Consider the following 17,371-nt stretch of genomic DNA (forward strand, 5'->3'; position numbering starts at 1 on the left):
AGACCAAGGAGGCCCACTCTGGAAGAACCAGCTCCTCCTAGGAAGCCCAGCCAGAAGGAGCTCAACCCCAGGGCAGTCCCAAATCTTGCAGAGCCTAAGGAGCTTTGAGCTGCCCTTGTAGACAAGGGGGTGGTACTGGGGGACTCTTGGGACAGGAACCAGGCCAGGTTCTGGGGGCTCCAGGGTATGAACAGGGGTCATTTGACCAGTTATTCTCTTGTGTGGGGCCCTTGGATCCTTGAGAGGAAAAAGCCTGAGAGGCTTTTTCTCCTTCTCTGGCCCATTTGGTTTCTTTTACTCTCCCCCACTGCTCCCCTCTCTCCCCACCCTCAACTTCTCCCTCCACTTCCATTTCTCCCTTCCCTCTCTCACTCATCTCCTCCTTCCCCATCCTCATTTCCTCCATCACCTCCTTTCCCTCTGGCCACGTGCCAACGCAACAGTGTGTGGCGGAGAGAATTCACCTGGAGAGTGAGACAACATCTAACAGATGCTGACAATTGGCCCTCAATGGCTGTGAGATCCAACAGGCTCGCTCTGAAAGCTCAGGCCCAGCCAGACCCAGCTGTCAGATAAGTACCTGTGCGGCCTGCAGGCAGAGGGCAGACAGGGCCGTTTGTAGGGCATCAGACGCTTTGAACTTGTCCGTTCAGCTGCCACCTGGCCTCTCCCCGCAGGAGGTGGGGGGAACGTAGATGGCAGAGTGTTATGACTGCAAAAAGGAGTCTCCTGGTGGCTGGCCTGAGGGGCAGGAGCCCTGTCCTGTCTCATCTCAGGCATGAGCACGCGCTCAAGAAATTCGTATCAGGCACAGTCTCTTATAAGAGACCTGCAGAATCAAGTGGAGACCAGGGTGAGACGCCTGGGTTCTATTCTAATAAGCGGTGTGACTAACTTCTCCTTCTCTGTCACGCTTACCCAGTAGCCAGAACCACTGCCTTGCACCATAACGATATCTAGGACAATGGAACTAACCCACTAGAAGGAAGGTTGTGGACATTATGACACTTCACCCCTAAATGCTCCTGCAGGCACCTCCTAAGAACAAGAATCTTCTCTTATACAACCGCATTCCCGTCTTCACACCTAAAAGATATGTCCATATCCCAGAACCAGTGAATATAACCTTATTTGGGAAAAGGGTCTTTGCAAGATGTAGTTAAGGACCTTGAGATCGTCCTGGGTTACCTGGCTCCCCAGATCCAGTGACAAGTGTCTTTATAGGAAGGAAAGAGAAGACATAGACACAGAAGAGAAGAAGGCCATGTGAAGGCAGAGGCAGAGATTAGAACAATACAGCTGCAGCCAAGGGTCTTCGGGAGCCACCAGAAGCTGGAAGAGGCAAGGAAGGATTCTCCCTTAGAGGCTTCGGGAATATGCCTTACCAACATCTTGGTGTCGGACTTCCAGTCTCCAGGACTGTGAAAGAATAAATTTCTGTTGTTTTAAGCCACCACGTTTGTGGTAATTTCTTATGACATCCCTAGAAAACTAATACACTCACTTTTTTAAAAAATGGCTTTGACTTCTTAGAGCCTAGGAATCATCTGACAGAATGTCCCAAATCTGAAATTGTCTTCACATTGACCTTTTAAAGTCATAAACCTGATCAAGTCATTCCTCTGCTTAAAACCCTTCAGTGGGGGCTTCCTTAGTGGCGCAGTGGTTAAGAATCCGCCTGCCAATGCAGGGGACACAGGTTCGAGCCCTGGTCCGGGAAGATCCCACATGCCGCAGAGCAACCAAGCCCATGCGCCACAACTACTGAGCCTGCGCTCTAGAGCCCGTGAGCCACAACTACTGAGGCCTGCATGCCTAGAGCCCGTGCTCTGCAACAAGATAAGCCACTGCAATGAGAAGCCTGTGCATTGCAATGAACAGTAGTCCCCACTCACCGCAGCTAGAGAAAGTCCATGCACAGAAATGAACTCAACACAGCCAAAAATAAATAAAATAAATTTATTAAAAATAAATAAATAAAAATAAAACCCTTCAGTGGCTTTTCATTGCATTTATAATCAGCTATAGGGACTTCCTTGGTGGTCCATGCTCCCAGTGCAGGGGGTCTGGGTTCGATCCCTGGCCGGGCAACTAGATCCTGCACGCGTGCCGCAACTAAGAGTCCACATGCCACAACGAAGATCCCGAGTACCACAGCTAAGACCCGGTACAGCCTAGACAAATAAATAAATAAATATTAAAAATAAAGAAATAAATTTATTTTAAAAATAAATTTAAAAAATAACCTATAAACCCTTTCCTCTGATTTAGAAAGCCTGTGGTCTGACTCCTCCCCACTCCTCTCATGTCACCTTCTCTTCTCTCCTCCCACCCATCTCACTCCAGCCTCACCTTTCTACAGTCCCGCAAACATGCCAAGCTCATCCCAGACTTATCCCTGCCCAGGTGACAACCAAATACAATTCTTTATCTTTGAGTACTGGATCAGGGGAAAACAGCTATGAAGGACATTATTGGGATCATTGTAGGGGTAGGGAAAATGAATATAAACTATATATTAGATAATACTGTTGTATCAATGTTAAGTTTCTTGGGGGGTTAATAGTACTGTGGTTGTATAGGAAAATGTCCTTATTCTTAGGAGATGCATGCTGAAGTACTTAGGGGTGAGACATAATGTCTGGAAATTACTTTCAAAGGAACTGTGGCAGAATATTAACAACTGGTAATTATTATACCCTGGGAAAAGATATATTGGTGTTGATAGCAATATTCTCTTTTTTTTAAAATAAATTTATTTATTATTTATTTTCGGCTGCGTTGGGTCTTCGTTGCTGTGCGCAGGCTTTCTCTAGTTGCGACGAGCGGCGGCCCCTCTTCGTTGCGGTGCGTGGGCTTCTCATTGCAGTGGCTTCTCTTGTTGTGGAGCACGGGCTCTAGGCGCACCGGCTTCAGTAGTTGCGTCACTGAGGCTCAGTGGGCTTTGTTGTTCCGTGGCATGTGGGATCTTCCCAGACCAGGGCTCGAACCCGTGTCCCTTACATTGGCAGGCGGCTTCTTAGCCACTGTGCCACCAGGGAAGTCCCAATATTCTCTTGACTTTTCTCTGGGTTTGAAAATCAAAATAAAATGGCAGGGGGGAGGGGGAAATGGACAATTTAAAGAAAAAATCTTAATCCAGGTATGCTCGGATTTTTTTTTTAAGATTTTTTTTTGATGTGGACCATTTTTAAAGTCTTTATTGAATTTGTTACAATATTGCTTCTGTTTTATGTTTTGGTTTTTTGGCAGCGAGGCATTGGGATCTTAGCTCCCCGACCAGGGATCAAACGAGTACCCCCCTGCATCAGAAGGCAAAGTCTTAACCACCGCCAGGGACGTCCCTGCTCAAATTTTCATGTGCATTAAAAATCACCTAGGAAGTTTGTTAAAATGCAGAATTCTAGGGATTCAGAAGATCTAGGTGGAGCACTGAAATCTGCTTTTTAATGGGCCCCCAGGTGATTCTGAGTCAGGTCTCTAGGCCACACCATGAGGAGGAAGGTTCACTTAGCATCCTGTGGCCATAAGCTGCTCTCCTGTTCTCCAGTTGACCAGTAGCTGGTTGGAAGGGTCAGGCAGGCAGATGGATGGAGATGCAATTTTACAGTGAGGGCAGGACAGGAGATTGTGGACAGAGTAGAGGATAAGGGGGGAGTTGAGGACAGACTTTGCCTCCTTCCCTGGCTTTGGGCTTCTGGGGGTGCAGAGGAGGTTCCTAGAGCCCAGGGGAAGAATGAGATCAGGGCTCAGAGGTCCTAATACCAGTGCTGCTATTCTATTTTACACACTCTTGGATAATTCTCCTCTTTATTTAATTAATTAATTTATTTTAAAGAATAGGGAAGTGCTTCTTTTTTTAAAACTATTTATTTATTTGGCTGTGTCGGGTCTTCGTTCCAGCATCCAGGCTCTTTAGTTGCGGCATGCGGACTCTTAGTTGCGGCATGCGGGATCTATTTCCCTGACCAGGGGTCGAACCTGGGCCCCCTGCATCAGGAGCGTGGAGTGTTAACCACTGGACCACCAGGGAAGTCCCCTCATCTTTAGAAAGGAGGTCATAATGAATAGTTTTGGAGCATCCCCCAAATTCCAATGTTCCTGAGCCTTGAGTGTTAAAACTCAATAAACGTGGATGGATTCCGACTGCAGACATGTCATTCTAGCATCTGGCCAGAAGGTGGCAGCAACACACCTCTCTATTTTCCTGACTCGACAACCACGGGAAAAATTTTTTTCCGGTGCCTCTGGGTTCCCTTCAGTTTAACCAACAGCTGTTTGACTTAGGTCCTGTGCTAGACACCACAGACACAAAAGTGAATAAGATCTGATGGCTGCCCTCAAATATCATATTGTCAGGGAGCAGGAGAGTCAGACATATAAACAGATTACTAGTTTACTAGCTGTGTGACGTTGGGCAAGTTGCCTAACCTCTCCGTGCCTCAGTTTCTCCAACTGTAAAATGGGAATAGTAGTAGTACCTATGTCATAGGGTTATTGTGAGGATTAAAAATGATAACACGTGTAAAATGCTTAGCATAGTGCTTGGCACATAGGAAATGTTAGCTATTGCTATATTATACAGTGAGAGAACTGATGAGATGGAAAAGATACCCAGGGTGCTCCCTAACAGGGAGGAGTGGAGCCCCCCAAATGGAGATAATGGGGAAAGGATTCCACGCCGGTGGAGCCAGTCTGTCAATAGGGACCCTGCAACCAGACCAGCCTGGGAGAGCCCACCTCGAATGGAGCTGGACTCCTTCTGGCTGGGGCTCATCTGGGCTCCTGCAGGCCCAGAATACAGAACACCAGCAGGCCCTGACCAACCAGGACGTGTCTTCCTGGAGAGGAAGCCGTAATTTGCTCACTGTGCAACCTCAGACAGGCAACTTTGTCCCTCTGAGCCTCAGTTCCTACCCAAGTGATGGGAAAGGGGATCACAGGACCCGAGGGACGGTGCCAAGTTCCACATCTGAGACACTGTGGAGAGTTAGCTGTAAAGTCAGCCAGTTCAGGGGCAGCAGGGACCTGGAGCTAGGGATGCAAAGAGGAAGCAACAGGAAGGCAAAGAGATCTTGGGGAGGACATTGGAATTTCCCCAGGATGTGGAGTGGAGGTTGAGCCAATCCTAGACCTCAAGGGGCAGGGAGATGCCAGCTAACCCTTAGGTACAAGTAATTAGGGTTATGTCATTGATTCTGTGTGTCTGTTTCCTCTCTGTCACATGGGAGGGGAAGAAGGCAATCAACAGTGTTGAGCACCTACTGTGAACCTCACAACATGCTAATCGCTTTATGCATAATACCTCATTTAGATCTCATGACACCTCTGGAAGGAAGGTATCATCATTCCTATTTTACAGATGAAGAAACTGAAACTCAGAGAGGATATGTAACTTGCCCAGGGTCACACAGCTAGTAAGTGCCCAGTCTGATGGCCTGATCTCTTCTCCCATGACCTTTCCCAGCATTCCACCTTAGCCGCTCATTCCTTAGAAACACCCTGGGAATCTTTTTTTTTTTAATTTATTATTTTTGGCTGTGTTGGGTCTTCGTTGCTGCACATGGGCTTTCTCTAGTGGCGGCGAGCGGGGGCTACTCTTCGTTGCCCTGCTCAGCCTTCTCATTTCGGTGGCTTCTCTTGTTGCGGAGCACGGGCTCTAGAGCGCAGGCTCAGTAGTTGTGGAGCACGGGCTTAGTTGCTCCACGGCATGTGGGACCTTCCTGGACCAGGGCTCGAACCCGCGTCCCCTGCATTGGCAGGCGGATTCTTAACCACTGCGCCACCAGGGAAGCCCCACCCTGGGAATCTTATCCATAAATACCCCAGCTCCAGAATCACGAATTCATGCACCCTGCTCTCCGAAAACAACTTCCTACCCTCTCAGTGCCTCTTTCAGTTCCTTGTACTGTGACTGGTCTTTGGCCTTGCCTGGAAGTCCAGCTATGGACCTCTTTACTCTGCCAATACCCCACCCTCTCTTGTCTACACACCCCTCCTCATCCAGCTTTGAGTCCATGGCCTGTCATTTAGCAGCTCTCTTGCCAGTAACCTAAACTTCATTGCTTACCTGCCTTGCAAACCTCTGAATACAGTGGTTATTTCTCTTTGAGCTTTCGCCAGGGCAGCCAAGGACAGCAGAAGGAGGAGGGGTAATAATAACGCTGGCTAATACTTATACGGCATGTGTTATGTGCCAAGCACTAAGTGCTTCACATACTGGAACTCAATTCCTCCTCCAGCACTATGGGCTAGGTACTATTATTATCATCCCACTGATGGGCAAAGAAAATGGAGAGAATAGAGGTTAAATCACTCAACCAGACTCAAAGCATACAGCTAATTAAGTTGAGGAGCCATGATCAAACCCATGCAGTCTGTCCAGAGTCCGTGTTTTGATCAGTATACTATTTGCCCAGTGCACTGAGGCCACCCTTCCCTCCTTCCATCAGCCAGGAAGTACTGGGTTCCTGCCACCCCGGTCCAGCACTGCTCTTAGTGGGAACAGTCCAAAGGAAGTCCAGATTCTTCTTCACTGTACTTGGGGGCTGACAATTTGTAATAGTAGTAATAGTAGTAGTAATAAATTAAGTTTTCAGCTTTTATTACGTGTGTCCTAAGTATTTTACATGTATTTATTTAACCCTCTCAACAACACTATGAGGTGGAGACTACAATTTTCCCACTTTTGCTGGAGCACATGAGAGGACATAGTACAACAGAGTGTTGGAATCAGATGGGAAGCTTCGTAGCTGGATGCCAGAGCCCTGGCTCTTAACCGGGACCCTTTCCTACTTTTCTTCCGGCCACAAGACCTCCCAGGCCCAGCTCTTTCTGAGGACGGGGGAGGAGTCTTCTCTGCATTGCCAGCAGGCCTGGTTCCCAAACCCAGGCCAGACCCTGGCCTTACAACTCCCAGACCCCTACCGAGGTGGTCCTGGTTCCCTCTACTCTGAGGCTTCTGGGTGGTGAGCTGGGAGCTTAAGCGGGGGAAAGGATGGGAACCCCACTGGTAATTCCCCAGGGCCAGCCCTAGAGGTCTCTACTCTGAAAGGCCCAGGTCTGCCAGCAGTTCCCTGTAAAAATAAAGCCTGAGCTCATCCTCCCCAGGCCTTACCTGTCCCTTTGCGTGAAGTACCAGCTCAGACTCCCAGTTTGTACCCGGAGGACAGCAGGCAGGGCAGGGAAGGGCCTAGGCTGGAGTGGATGGGGCTTCAGTGGCAGCTGGGGCTCAGAGCCCAGGGCTGCAGCAGAAAGCACTTAGCTTCCCCACTCCCCTCCTCACACCTATCAAGCCCCCTCCCCCTAACCCAGGCAGGACCCTACCCCTCCCCACTTCCAAGAGTTAGTGGCAACCCGCCCTGGTTTATCCATCCCACCCCTCTCTCCCATCCTCCCTCTTCCCATTCCCCTGGCAACCAAACCAGATTCATCAAGGAGAAGGACCTGGCAGCTGTTCAGGGAGAGACTAATAGCCCAGAAGGAAGGAGGGGCCTGGAGAGGAGACGAAGGCAAAGGCGGTAGGGATGTGAGCCTAAGGGCGTTGGCCCATCTCAGAGGACACACAAAGGCGGGTAGGCCCCTCTGCCCTGCAGTGCTGAGGGGATGGCCAGCCAGGGAGCCGCCCTCCTCATCCCCTCAGCCAGAGGTGCAGCCCGGAGTCCCAGACCTGTTTCCCCAGACGCCCAGCTCTTGTCCTCAGGGCCGATCCTACGCGGACCTGTCCTTACTGGAGAGCCCCGGAGTGCCCAGCAGCAGCAGCCCCTTAGCTCCTGGCAAGCCCAACAGGCCTCAGCACCTCGACTCCTGCAGACCATCCAAGCTGCCTCTGTCCACTCCTGGGCAGCCCGTGCCTGCGTTCTGGAAGCCGTTTGACATGCAAAGGCCAGACATCAGCCTCCCTGCTAACTCTGGGGTGGGGGAGGGTATGAAGGGCCCTGTGGTTGGGTGTGTCTAATGTGTGTGCACAGAGGTGCACGGTGCTATTACGCATATGCATCTGTGGCTCTGTTCTGGGCCTTTTTCTCCTCTTTCAGTCCCTGAGCCTACGGGGATGGGCACTTCCTCTTTCCCCTTCTCTTCCAATCCAGCCCTCCTCTCGCTGGGTACCTGCAGCTCCTCAGCACTGGAAACCGGCTCCTGCCCGTGTGTCTATCTCTCAGCCTTGGCAGCAGCTGCTACCCTTCAGCCCCCTCCCCTTCCTACTTCAGGAATCGCCCCGGTTCCTGTAAGGCCCTGACTGAGCAGCGGTGGGTTGGGGGAAGGGAGTATCCAGTAAAGCCAGACAGCACACGCTAGCTCACTCAGTTCAGCCTCCGGCATGGCACAGACCCTCCCAAGTGGGACCCAGAGCTGGGCCTAGTCACCCTGAGCCCCCTCTGATGTGCCCACCTTGTTGGGGCCTGGGGTAGATTTGGGATCTGTGTCTTTAAGGCTGAGACATCAGCAGGCAACCTCCTGGCCAAGTGTCCAGGGGAGGGGGAGGGGAAGAAGCAAGTCCATTAGCAGCAGAGCTGGCGCCAGGCAGCAACCCTTCACAGAGCCCTGGGGATTTCAGGGAGAGCAGCCCTTCCTCACCCACCTCAGCTGCCTCTGCACTCCCGTCGTCCCCCAGATCTCCCTGGGTGTGGTGACAGAGGGGGCAGCTGACAGCATTTGAAAGCAGAGCCTAGCCTTCAGGGGCCATGTGGAGGTACAGCCTCTGGGGCCTAAGCCAGGCCAATTCTCCCTGCACCTGGGCTGCGTCCTCCCTGCACCTGGGCTGCGTCCTCCCTGCCCACGTACCAGAAGCCTGCCCTTTAACATACAGTCCACCTAGCCCCCAGTTTTTACCAGCTCTTTCAGGCAGGGACCCCAGTTCCAGTGAGGCCCTCCCACCCTAGGCTCCAGCTCCGGATATTTGCTGGAAGGCACTGACCCCCCCAACACCCGAACCCCCCCCTCCCGCCTCCCTGTGGCCTGTGGTGGCCATCCCTGTCTCCTTCCCCACCACGAACTGGGGGAATCAAGTAGGCAGGGCGCCGGCAACCAGGGAGGGAGGGTGCGGCGCTCCTGCAGCTCCGCAGGGGTGGGGCGTCCCCCTCCCCACATAGCCCCACCGTCAGGCCAGTGGGAGGAGCAGCCCATGCCCCCCCTGAGCCCGCAGGGCTATAAAGCCGCCTCGCAACGGTTTGCGGCTCCTTCCCAGCGCCCGGGCAAGCTCTGTCAGCGGTGACTCCCCATCCTCGGCCGCCATGAGCCACCCGTCGGGCCTCCGGTCCGGCGTCAGTTCCACCTACTACCGCCGCACCTTCGGGCCACCGCCCTCGCTGTCCCCGGGGGCCCTCTCCTACTCTTCCAGCTCCCGCTTCTCGAGCAGCCGCCTGCTGGGCTCGGCGTCCCCCGGCTCCTCCGTGCGCCTAGGCAGCTTCCGCAGTCCCCGGGCGGCCGCGGGCGCCCTCCTGCGCCTGCCCTCGGAGCGCCTCGACTTCTCCATGGCCGAGGCCCTCAACCAGGAGTTCCTGGCCACGCGCAGCAACGAGAAGCAGGAGCTGCAGGAGCTCAACGACCGCTTCGCCAACTTCATCGAGAAGGTGCGCTTCCTGGAGCAGCAGAACGCGGCCTTGCGCGGGGAGCTGAGCCAGGCCCGGGGCCAGGAGCCGGCGCGCGCCGACCAGCTGTGCCAGCAGGAGCTGCGCGAGCTGCGGAGGGAGCTAGAGCTGCTGGGCCGCGAGCGAGACCGGGTGCAGGTGGAGCGCGACGGGCTGGCGGAGGACCTGGCGGCGCTCAAGCAGAGGTCAGGGGACAGGGCCGGGGCTGGGCGGCGGCCGTCGAGGCGGCCGCCAGAGGGAGTGGCCCGCCTTATCCACCTGGGCGTGTGCAGGCAGCATCCTCGCCGGCGGGCAACACCCCCAACCCCCGTCTACCACTTTGCTGAGTCTCTGGGGAGGGGAGGAAGGGGGAGTTACTATGTCTCCCCTGTGTATAAAGGGGCCACATCTCAGCTCCCAGCAGGTTAAAGGGAAATATGGGGCAAGTCCATCAGGCAGCCTGAAGGCCCCTCCTCAGAGTCCTGGGCAGTAGCAGCCTCTGACCCAGATCCTGCGGGTCGCGGTCTTACGGCTGGGCAGTGACCCCGGAGCTCAGCTTCTGCACACCCCTCCCACCAGGCTGGAGGAGGAGACTCGCAAGCGCGAGGATGCGGAGCACAGCCTCGTGCTTTTCCGTAAGGTGAGCTCGGTCTCCCCATTCCTACCCCGGGCCTGCGTATCCAGGGTGGCATCTGTGGGCAAAGGGAGGCGACCAGAAGCCTCCAGAGGCAGACAGGGAGGGCCAGGCTCTTCGTCGACCTAAGTAACCCCTCCCTGCTCTCGAACCCCTACTGCCACCCCGTGAAGGACGTGGACGACGCCACCCTGTCCCGCCTGGAGCTAGAGCGCAAGATTGAGTCTCTGATGGATGAGATTGAGTTCCTCAAGAAGCTGCACGAGGAGGTGGGTGGACCCGGGTGTCAGGAGGTTGGGGGTGGTCTCGTTGGAGCTGGAGTACAAGCTCTGGAAGAGACTGGCGAGTGGACCTGAGGAAGAGAAGTGAGATTCGTAGGGTAGACGCAGGCTCTCAACCCCCTCTACAGGTGGTTTGACTCACACCCCTGCGCCGCCTGGTGGCGAGCAGCGGAGCTGCACCCCCATAACCTGGCCAGAGGCTTAGTACGGGCGTGGCGCGGGCCGTGCAGTACCAAGCGCGCTGCACTCCCTAGCGCCCCCTTCTGTTCATTCAAGTGTTTCTTCTCTTTTCTGTGCGCCAACCGCGCGGCCCGCGTGGGATCTGCGCGATGAACTCGGCCTCTCGCCCTGGGCGGCAGGAGCTGAGAGACCTGCAGATGAGCGTGGAGAGCCAGCAGGTGCAGCAGGTCGAGGTGGAGGCGACCGTGAAGCCCGAGCTGACGGCGGCGCTGAGGGACATCCGTGCCCAGTACGAGAGCATCGCAGCGAAGAACCTGCAGGAAGCAGAAGAGTGGTACAAGTCCAAGGTGCCAGGGCACGGGAGGGTTTGGGAGGACCTGGAAGCGTGGAGAGCTGGGGGGAGGGCGCATCTGGTCCACTCACGTCCGGGTTGCCCCCCTGGCCGCAGTACGCGGACCTGTCTGACGCCGCCAACCGGAACCACGAGGCCCTGCGCCAGGCCAAGCAGGAGATGAACGAGTCGCGACGCCAGATCCAGAGCCTGACGTGCGAGGTGGATGGGCTTCGCGGCACGGTGAGTACCAGGCTGCGCGCCCCCGCCCAGGGGGTGGAGGATGAAGGCTGCTCCCCCCATTGACGCCCCCTCTTCACCCCCAACCCCCAGAACGAGGCGCTGCTCAGACAGCTGCGGGAGCTGGAGGAGCAGTTTGCCCTGGAAGCCGGCGGGTACCAGGCGGGCACCGCACGGCTCGAGGAGGAGCTGCGGCAGCTAAAGGAGGAGATGGCGCGACACCTGCGAGAGTACCAGGAGCTCCTCAACGTCAAGATGGCCCTGGACATCGAGATCGCCACCTACCGGAAGCTACTTGAGGGCGAGGAGAGCCGGTGAGAGGCAGCGGGTCGGATAGGGTTTGGTCAGGGCTTGCGGGGGAGGAGTGGGGGGGAGGCCAGCGGCTCACAGGAGTAGCTGACCGAGTGCTTCGCCCCCAGGATCTCCGTGCCAGTCCATTCCTTTGCATCCTTAAGTATAAAGACGACTGGTGAGTCTTTCACGTCTGACTTCCAACTGTCTGTCCCCTTGTCTATTTCTGCCCTGACTGGACTCTTACTCTGGCTCTGCTCAGGGATTGGTTCTCTCCGTGAACTCTGAGTCCTGGTCTACACTCGCCTTCGCTCCTCAGGCTCTGCCCCTCCCCGCCCCTCCCTCACCTCCCAGACGGAGTGAGGGCTTAAAACAAGAGAAATCCCAAGCCTCCTCCCTTCCACCTCTCATCTTGCTTTTTCCAGTGCCTGAGGTGGAGCCTCCCCAGGAGAGCCACAGCCGGAAGATGGTTCTGATCAAGACCATTGAGACCCGGGATGGGGAGGTAAGGTGGGTCACTTGAGCGTAGGACCCCATCATTTCTCGTAGTATTTCTGAGCCCCAGCCTGGCTGCAGGTAATCTTAGGGTGTTTGTGGGTTAGTGATTCTTGGGGTGGGAGTGAGACAGGGAGATGGAAGTGGATGGTCAGACTGGAGCCTCAACTGGTTATGCCAGGGAGGGGGGACACCGTGCCACAAAGGAGCTGGAAGGAGGGTGGTGCTGAACGGTTTGTGCGCCTCACGTGCCTCGGCCCCCAGCAGGTGGTGACAGAGTCTCACAAGGAGCAGCGCAGTGAGCTGGACAAGTCTTCTACTCACAGCTACTGAACTTGTTGGTCCAGAGCTCCCTGACCCTGCCCTGGACCTCTAAGCCCCAATCCTAACACCCGTCCCGAATTAGTCTCCTCCCCCTCTGCATGTGTCCACCAGATGGCTCCAGTCACCCCTTCCCTGGCTGTGGCCAAACCCTACCCAGCACCACAGCTGGGCCTCTCCATGCCCACAGAGACATGATCCATATGTTTCTCATTTCTTATCTTGGTAAGAGTCTATATGTTCCCCCATTTCTTGTCCTGGTAAGAATCTATATGTTCCCCCATTTCTTGTCCTGGTAAGAGGCCAACCATCCCCAGGATGAGTCTACTCCTGCCACGACCCCAAGATTAGTGGGTGGGTCAGGGTCTGAGTTTCACTTTTAAATCAAATAAAACTGCTATCAAGGGAACCCTCTCCAGTGGTGATCATTTGGTAATGTATAAAAATATGGAATGACTATGTTATACACCTGAAACTAATATAATATTGTAAGTGAATTATACTTCGATTTTTAAAACATCATAAAATAGTAAATGGGGGCGGGGCCGGGGGGACCCTCCCTAGTGCACTTGTGTCTGTCATGGGAGCGTCAATGCAAAGGAGGCTCAGCGGTATTTTCCCCCTGCCTCAGGTCATTTCTCTTCTGACTCCCACTATCTCAGCATCTATGACTCCTGTCTACCCCTCTGGTTTTCCTCCTACCTCTCTGTCCATTCCTTCTCAACTTCTGTGCCCCATCTGCAGCCCCAGATGTCCGAAGCAGAGCCCCTTACCTCGCTTTCCACCTTCTGCAGTCACGTTCTTCCTTCTGGATTCCCCGCCCTAAGATGAAGTCACCACTAGGACTTCCGTGGCCCCAATTAGAACTCACCTCATCTTATACTCCTTTCTTTTCTTCACCCACCCCCAATTCTGTTAATTCTACTTTATAACTCTTGCAAGGCTGTCTGGTTCTCCCCGTCTCCACTGCCACCACCCTAGTCCAGGCCACCATCATCTCTTTTTTTAAAAAAAAGTTTATTTATTTTTGGCTGTGTTGGGTCTTCGTTGTTGCGTGCAGGCTTTCTCTAGTTGCGGCGAGCGGGGGCTACTCTTCGTTGCGGTGCGCGGGCTTCTCATTGCGGTGGCTTCCCTTGTTGTGGCACACGGGCTCAGTAGTTGTGGCTTGTGGGCTCTAGACTGCAGGCTCAGTAGTTGTGGTGCACAGGCTTAGTTGCTCCCCGGCATGTGGGATCTTCCCGGACCAGGGCTCGAACCCGTGTCCCCTGCATTGGCAGGTGGATTGTTAACCACTGCGCCACCAGGGAAGTCCCGCCACCGTCATCTCTTGCCTGGGTTACATTGTCTGCCTCAGTGGTCTTTTCCCCTGGCCTGGCCCTGCCACCCACCTAAACCTATTCAGCACACTTAGCCAGCAGATCGATTCTGCTGCCACCACCCCACCCCTTGCTTGAAAATGTCTATTTCCATACTGTCCTCCAACTCCATTCCATCCTACCCTTGCCTTGAAGTCAAAATTTACTTCTGAATTTAGAATGATCCTTTTCACTCAATTATAGCGCTAGGTGTAGGGAGTAAGCCCGAGTCCCTGCTCTCAAGGAGCTCACAGTCTGGGTGGGGGACATAGATAAATAAGCATACAATTCCAACCTCGCGACGAGTGACGTGATTGGGATAAGGAGATGGTGTTGTGGGAACATGAAGAAGAACACCTAACCCAGCCTTAGGGTAGAGATGGCTTCCCAAAGGAGGCACCATCACAGTGAGCGCTGGAGAATGAACAGCAGTTACTCAGGTGAAGCAGGGAGAGGAAGAGGACTTTCTAGGTAGATACATCAGCCAGAAGACAAGAGGAAGCCTGTCTGGAAAGTGAAAGGAGTTCTACGTTGCTGGAATGAAGGCTAGAAAGGAAGGAATTGCACTGAGGTTGGAAAGATGCAATGAGGGCCAGGTCACCGAGGGCCTTATAGGACATATGAAGGCACTTAGAATTTATTCTAAGGAAAAGGGAAAGAAAAGGGTTTAATGGGTGAAGTATTCAGATCTGCATCTTAGAAAGGTCACTCTGGCTGTGGTGTTCAGACACAGGTGGAAGGAGAAGGAGGACCAGTTCAGAGACTGTGCAGTGAAACATGCAAGAGATGGTGGTGGGCAAAGAAGTGGATGGATTTGAGAACTATTCAGGGGGTAGAATCTGCAGTTCCTAAGTGGGGATTGTCAGTGTGAGGAAAAGGGAAATAGCAAAGATTACCCAAGGTTTTGAGTTGAACACCCAGGCAGATGGTGGGACTTTTCACAGAAACAGGGAAGATTGGTATAGGGAGACAAGGGGGCCCAAGACAACAACGTCAGTTTTAGACTTACTGGGTGAGATGCCATGGAAGAGCCAAGGGGAAGGGCTGGCAGGCATTCGTGTCCACAGGTCTGGAGTTCAGGTGTGATGGAATATGTTGAGATGCTGAATCTATCAGGATGCTTTCTGCTACAAGTAACATACAACCTCTTTTTTTTTAAAAAAAGAGAAAGTAAACTACTTCATGTAACAAGGAGCCAGAGGTAGGCGGGCTCTGAAGTTGGTTGATTCAGCAGCTCAATAATATCACGGACCCAGGCTCTGTCCATGGTTCTGTTCAGCCTTCCTCCTTGGAGGGAAGTTTCATCCTCGGGATGGTTCTCCTCATTGTCTGAAGGTGGGTGCCAGTAGCTACTGCGTGATGCTTCTGTCTTCATATTCAGTGGAAGAAAGAGAAACCCCTCCTCCCAAGGATGAGATATAAGTCCTTTCCTTCAGACCGTCTGGCAAGGATCATTGGTGTGTCCGCTCCTGGAGCAGTAACAGTCATCACTGACTTGGGCTAATTGTCTGGTATGGAATGGACATTGGGGATCAACCACAATGTCCATTGCAAATATTACTCAAGCTTCCCACCATTTTCACCCTCCAACCCTTGCCTTCTCTCCTTTTCATTCAATAGCATTTCTTATCTCAGAGGAGAAATGTCACTGAAGAAAAGCAGACAAAAGCTTTGGAGTTTCAACGATTTAGATTTTCAAGTGAGCAAAATTTCCAGTTTGGAAACTTTCACATCAGAGTCTGTGGCCTATGACTTGTACTGGATAGAAGGAAGAGTTTGAGCTGGGTTTCTCAGGTGTCCCACATGAGAAAAAAATGAAACCACTCAAGAACGGTGTATTAAGTGAGAAAAGAGAAATGCCTTGGGGAGACTCGTAGAGGAGCAGAGGAAGTGAATCCTGAGAATTAACTGGCAGAGAGGTAGGAGGCCTCAGGAAGCCAGGGCAAGAGAGAGCTTTCCAGAGGGAGTGGCTAGCTGCGTCAGAGGATGCTGGGAACCCAGGTTAAGTAACAGGTGGGAAATGTGGGATTTATCAGCAAGGAAGATGTTAGACCTCAGTGAGGGCAGCTTCAGGGCAGGGTAGGGTCAGAGACAAAACACGGTCAACTGAAGAGCGAATGAGAGATGGGGAAGTGGAGAGCAGACTACTCTCATGAGATGTTTGATTGTTGAAAGAAAAGAAAGAACCAGAGCAAGAAAGATCTGTGTTGGAGAAGTGAAATTTTGAAGAAAGGAGAGACTGCACCAATCGTTTTCAAGCTGCGGGTCATGAAACATTGTAATAAAAATTATTGGGTCAAGACAAACATTTTAAAATAAAAAGAATAGAAAACTTTAGGGTAAGGTGAAACTGTTATTTTCAGTGTATGTATGTGTGTTCTGGGTTTTCATGTAAAATACATTTTTTTATCTTGGATCGCAGGGGGGAAAAATTGAAAAAGACCAGACTTGAACGAGTTTAAGTGCTGGGGAGAATTGAAAGAATCAATTTGTCACGCGTGGATCCAGCCACCTATTGAAATTATACAACCTCAGACTTGGCTGTGATTGAAGAGTTTTAGGAAAACTCAAAATCCAATTCTAAAAAAGCGATCTGATGTTAACCTCAAGAAGACAGGGCTGGGATTTGATTGTGATTAAGAAAGCCTATACCGTATTGACTTTATTGTATTCTGCTTGTTGGAAGAGGGGAAGTCGTTTTCATGTCATCTGTAAGAAGGTCACCTCAAAAGTGAGGACGTGACCACATTTACTCAGCAGTTCCTAGAGCGAACCAGTTGTGGTGGGTATCCTGGACCCCAGGGAGGTGCCCACTGTTGTAGTGCAATAATTCCTTAGGGGCCACCTGCCGTGCGTGGAAAAGGGGGTTCAGTTATCTGAGTTGCGAAGAAGAGAGACTAAATGAATATCCCAAGCAAACGGGAGTTCATTGTGAAGTTGCACGTAGAAATAAGGGGGACAAGAATTGCAGCTGCCTGGGGTGGAGTGGAGTCATTTCACAGGAACCCAGAAACACCTGTGTGACACGGGCTCTGCAGCCCCGTCAGGCTTCACGGAGCATGACAGGTGACAGGAAGCCCCATCCACGGCAGGAGCACAAGGCTGACCAGTGCTCCTACTGCTTCGACTGCTCCTGTCACGATAAGCAAATGACCTCACCCTCTGCCCTGGCTCTTGCTGACTCACAGTTTCTTCTTGCTCGTGGCTTCAATTGTCCTACGGTTTCCATGACCAGATAGCAGTTGCGCAAGCCGAGAAGATGGTGGGTTTGTGCCCCCAAAGAACCATCTCGCCCGAGTTAGAATTCAGGCTCCTTTTATACTAAAAGGGGAGGGAATAAAGTCAAATGCTGCCTGGTTCCCATCTGCCTCATGAGGGGATGTGTTCATTTCTTCCTCCCTGCAGTCATTCACAGGTGGACCTGGTCAAGATGTTTCCTGTGAGCTAAACAAAGGTATTTCAGCTTAATGCTCATTAGCTGGGGAGCAGGGTTCCCAGAGATGGGCCATTATATATAATTTAAGCTTATAGGCAACATCCCTTTAGTGATTAACTTGTCATAGAATACAAAAGGTTCTTCCCTCTTCCAGTTAGAGTGATGGAAGAAGGGGTCACAAGCTAAGGAATGCTGGCAGCCTCTCGGAGCTGAAAAAGGCAAGCAAACAGATTCTCCT

General features: G+C 52.7%; 1 protein-coding gene across 2 annotated transcripts; it reads left to right on the plus strand.

Moving 5' to 3' along the window:
• Nucleotides 1–9,224: 9,224 nt before the first annotated feature.
• Nucleotides 9,225–12,354, plus strand: PRPH (peripherin; the record flags this gene model as incomplete). Of its 2 annotated transcripts, none has more annotated exons than XM_082850122.1 (9): nt 9,225–9,775; nt 10,149–10,209; nt 10,377–10,472; nt 10,844–11,011; nt 11,113–11,238; nt 11,329–11,549; nt 11,655–11,704; nt 11,952–12,031; nt 12,286–12,354. In XM_082850122.1, the coding sequence occupies 9 exons, from the start codon at nt 9,234–9,236 to the stop codon at nt 12,352–12,354; spliced, it is 1,413 nt and encodes a 470-aa protein (XP_082706248.1). The 2 variants fall into 2 exon arrangements, with proteins under 2 accessions (XP_082706248.1, XP_082706247.1); XM_082850121.1 differs by having other exon boundaries at nt 9,234–9,775; nt 12,289–12,354.
• Between the last annotated feature and the right edge of the window lie 5,017 nt (nt 12,355–17,371).

The sequence above is a fragment of the Leucopleurus acutus genome (genome assembly GCF_964270905.1).
Source record: "Leucopleurus acutus genome assembly, chromosome: 11".
NCBI lineage: Eukaryota > Metazoa > Chordata > Mammalia > Artiodactyla > Delphinidae > Leucopleurus > Leucopleurus acutus.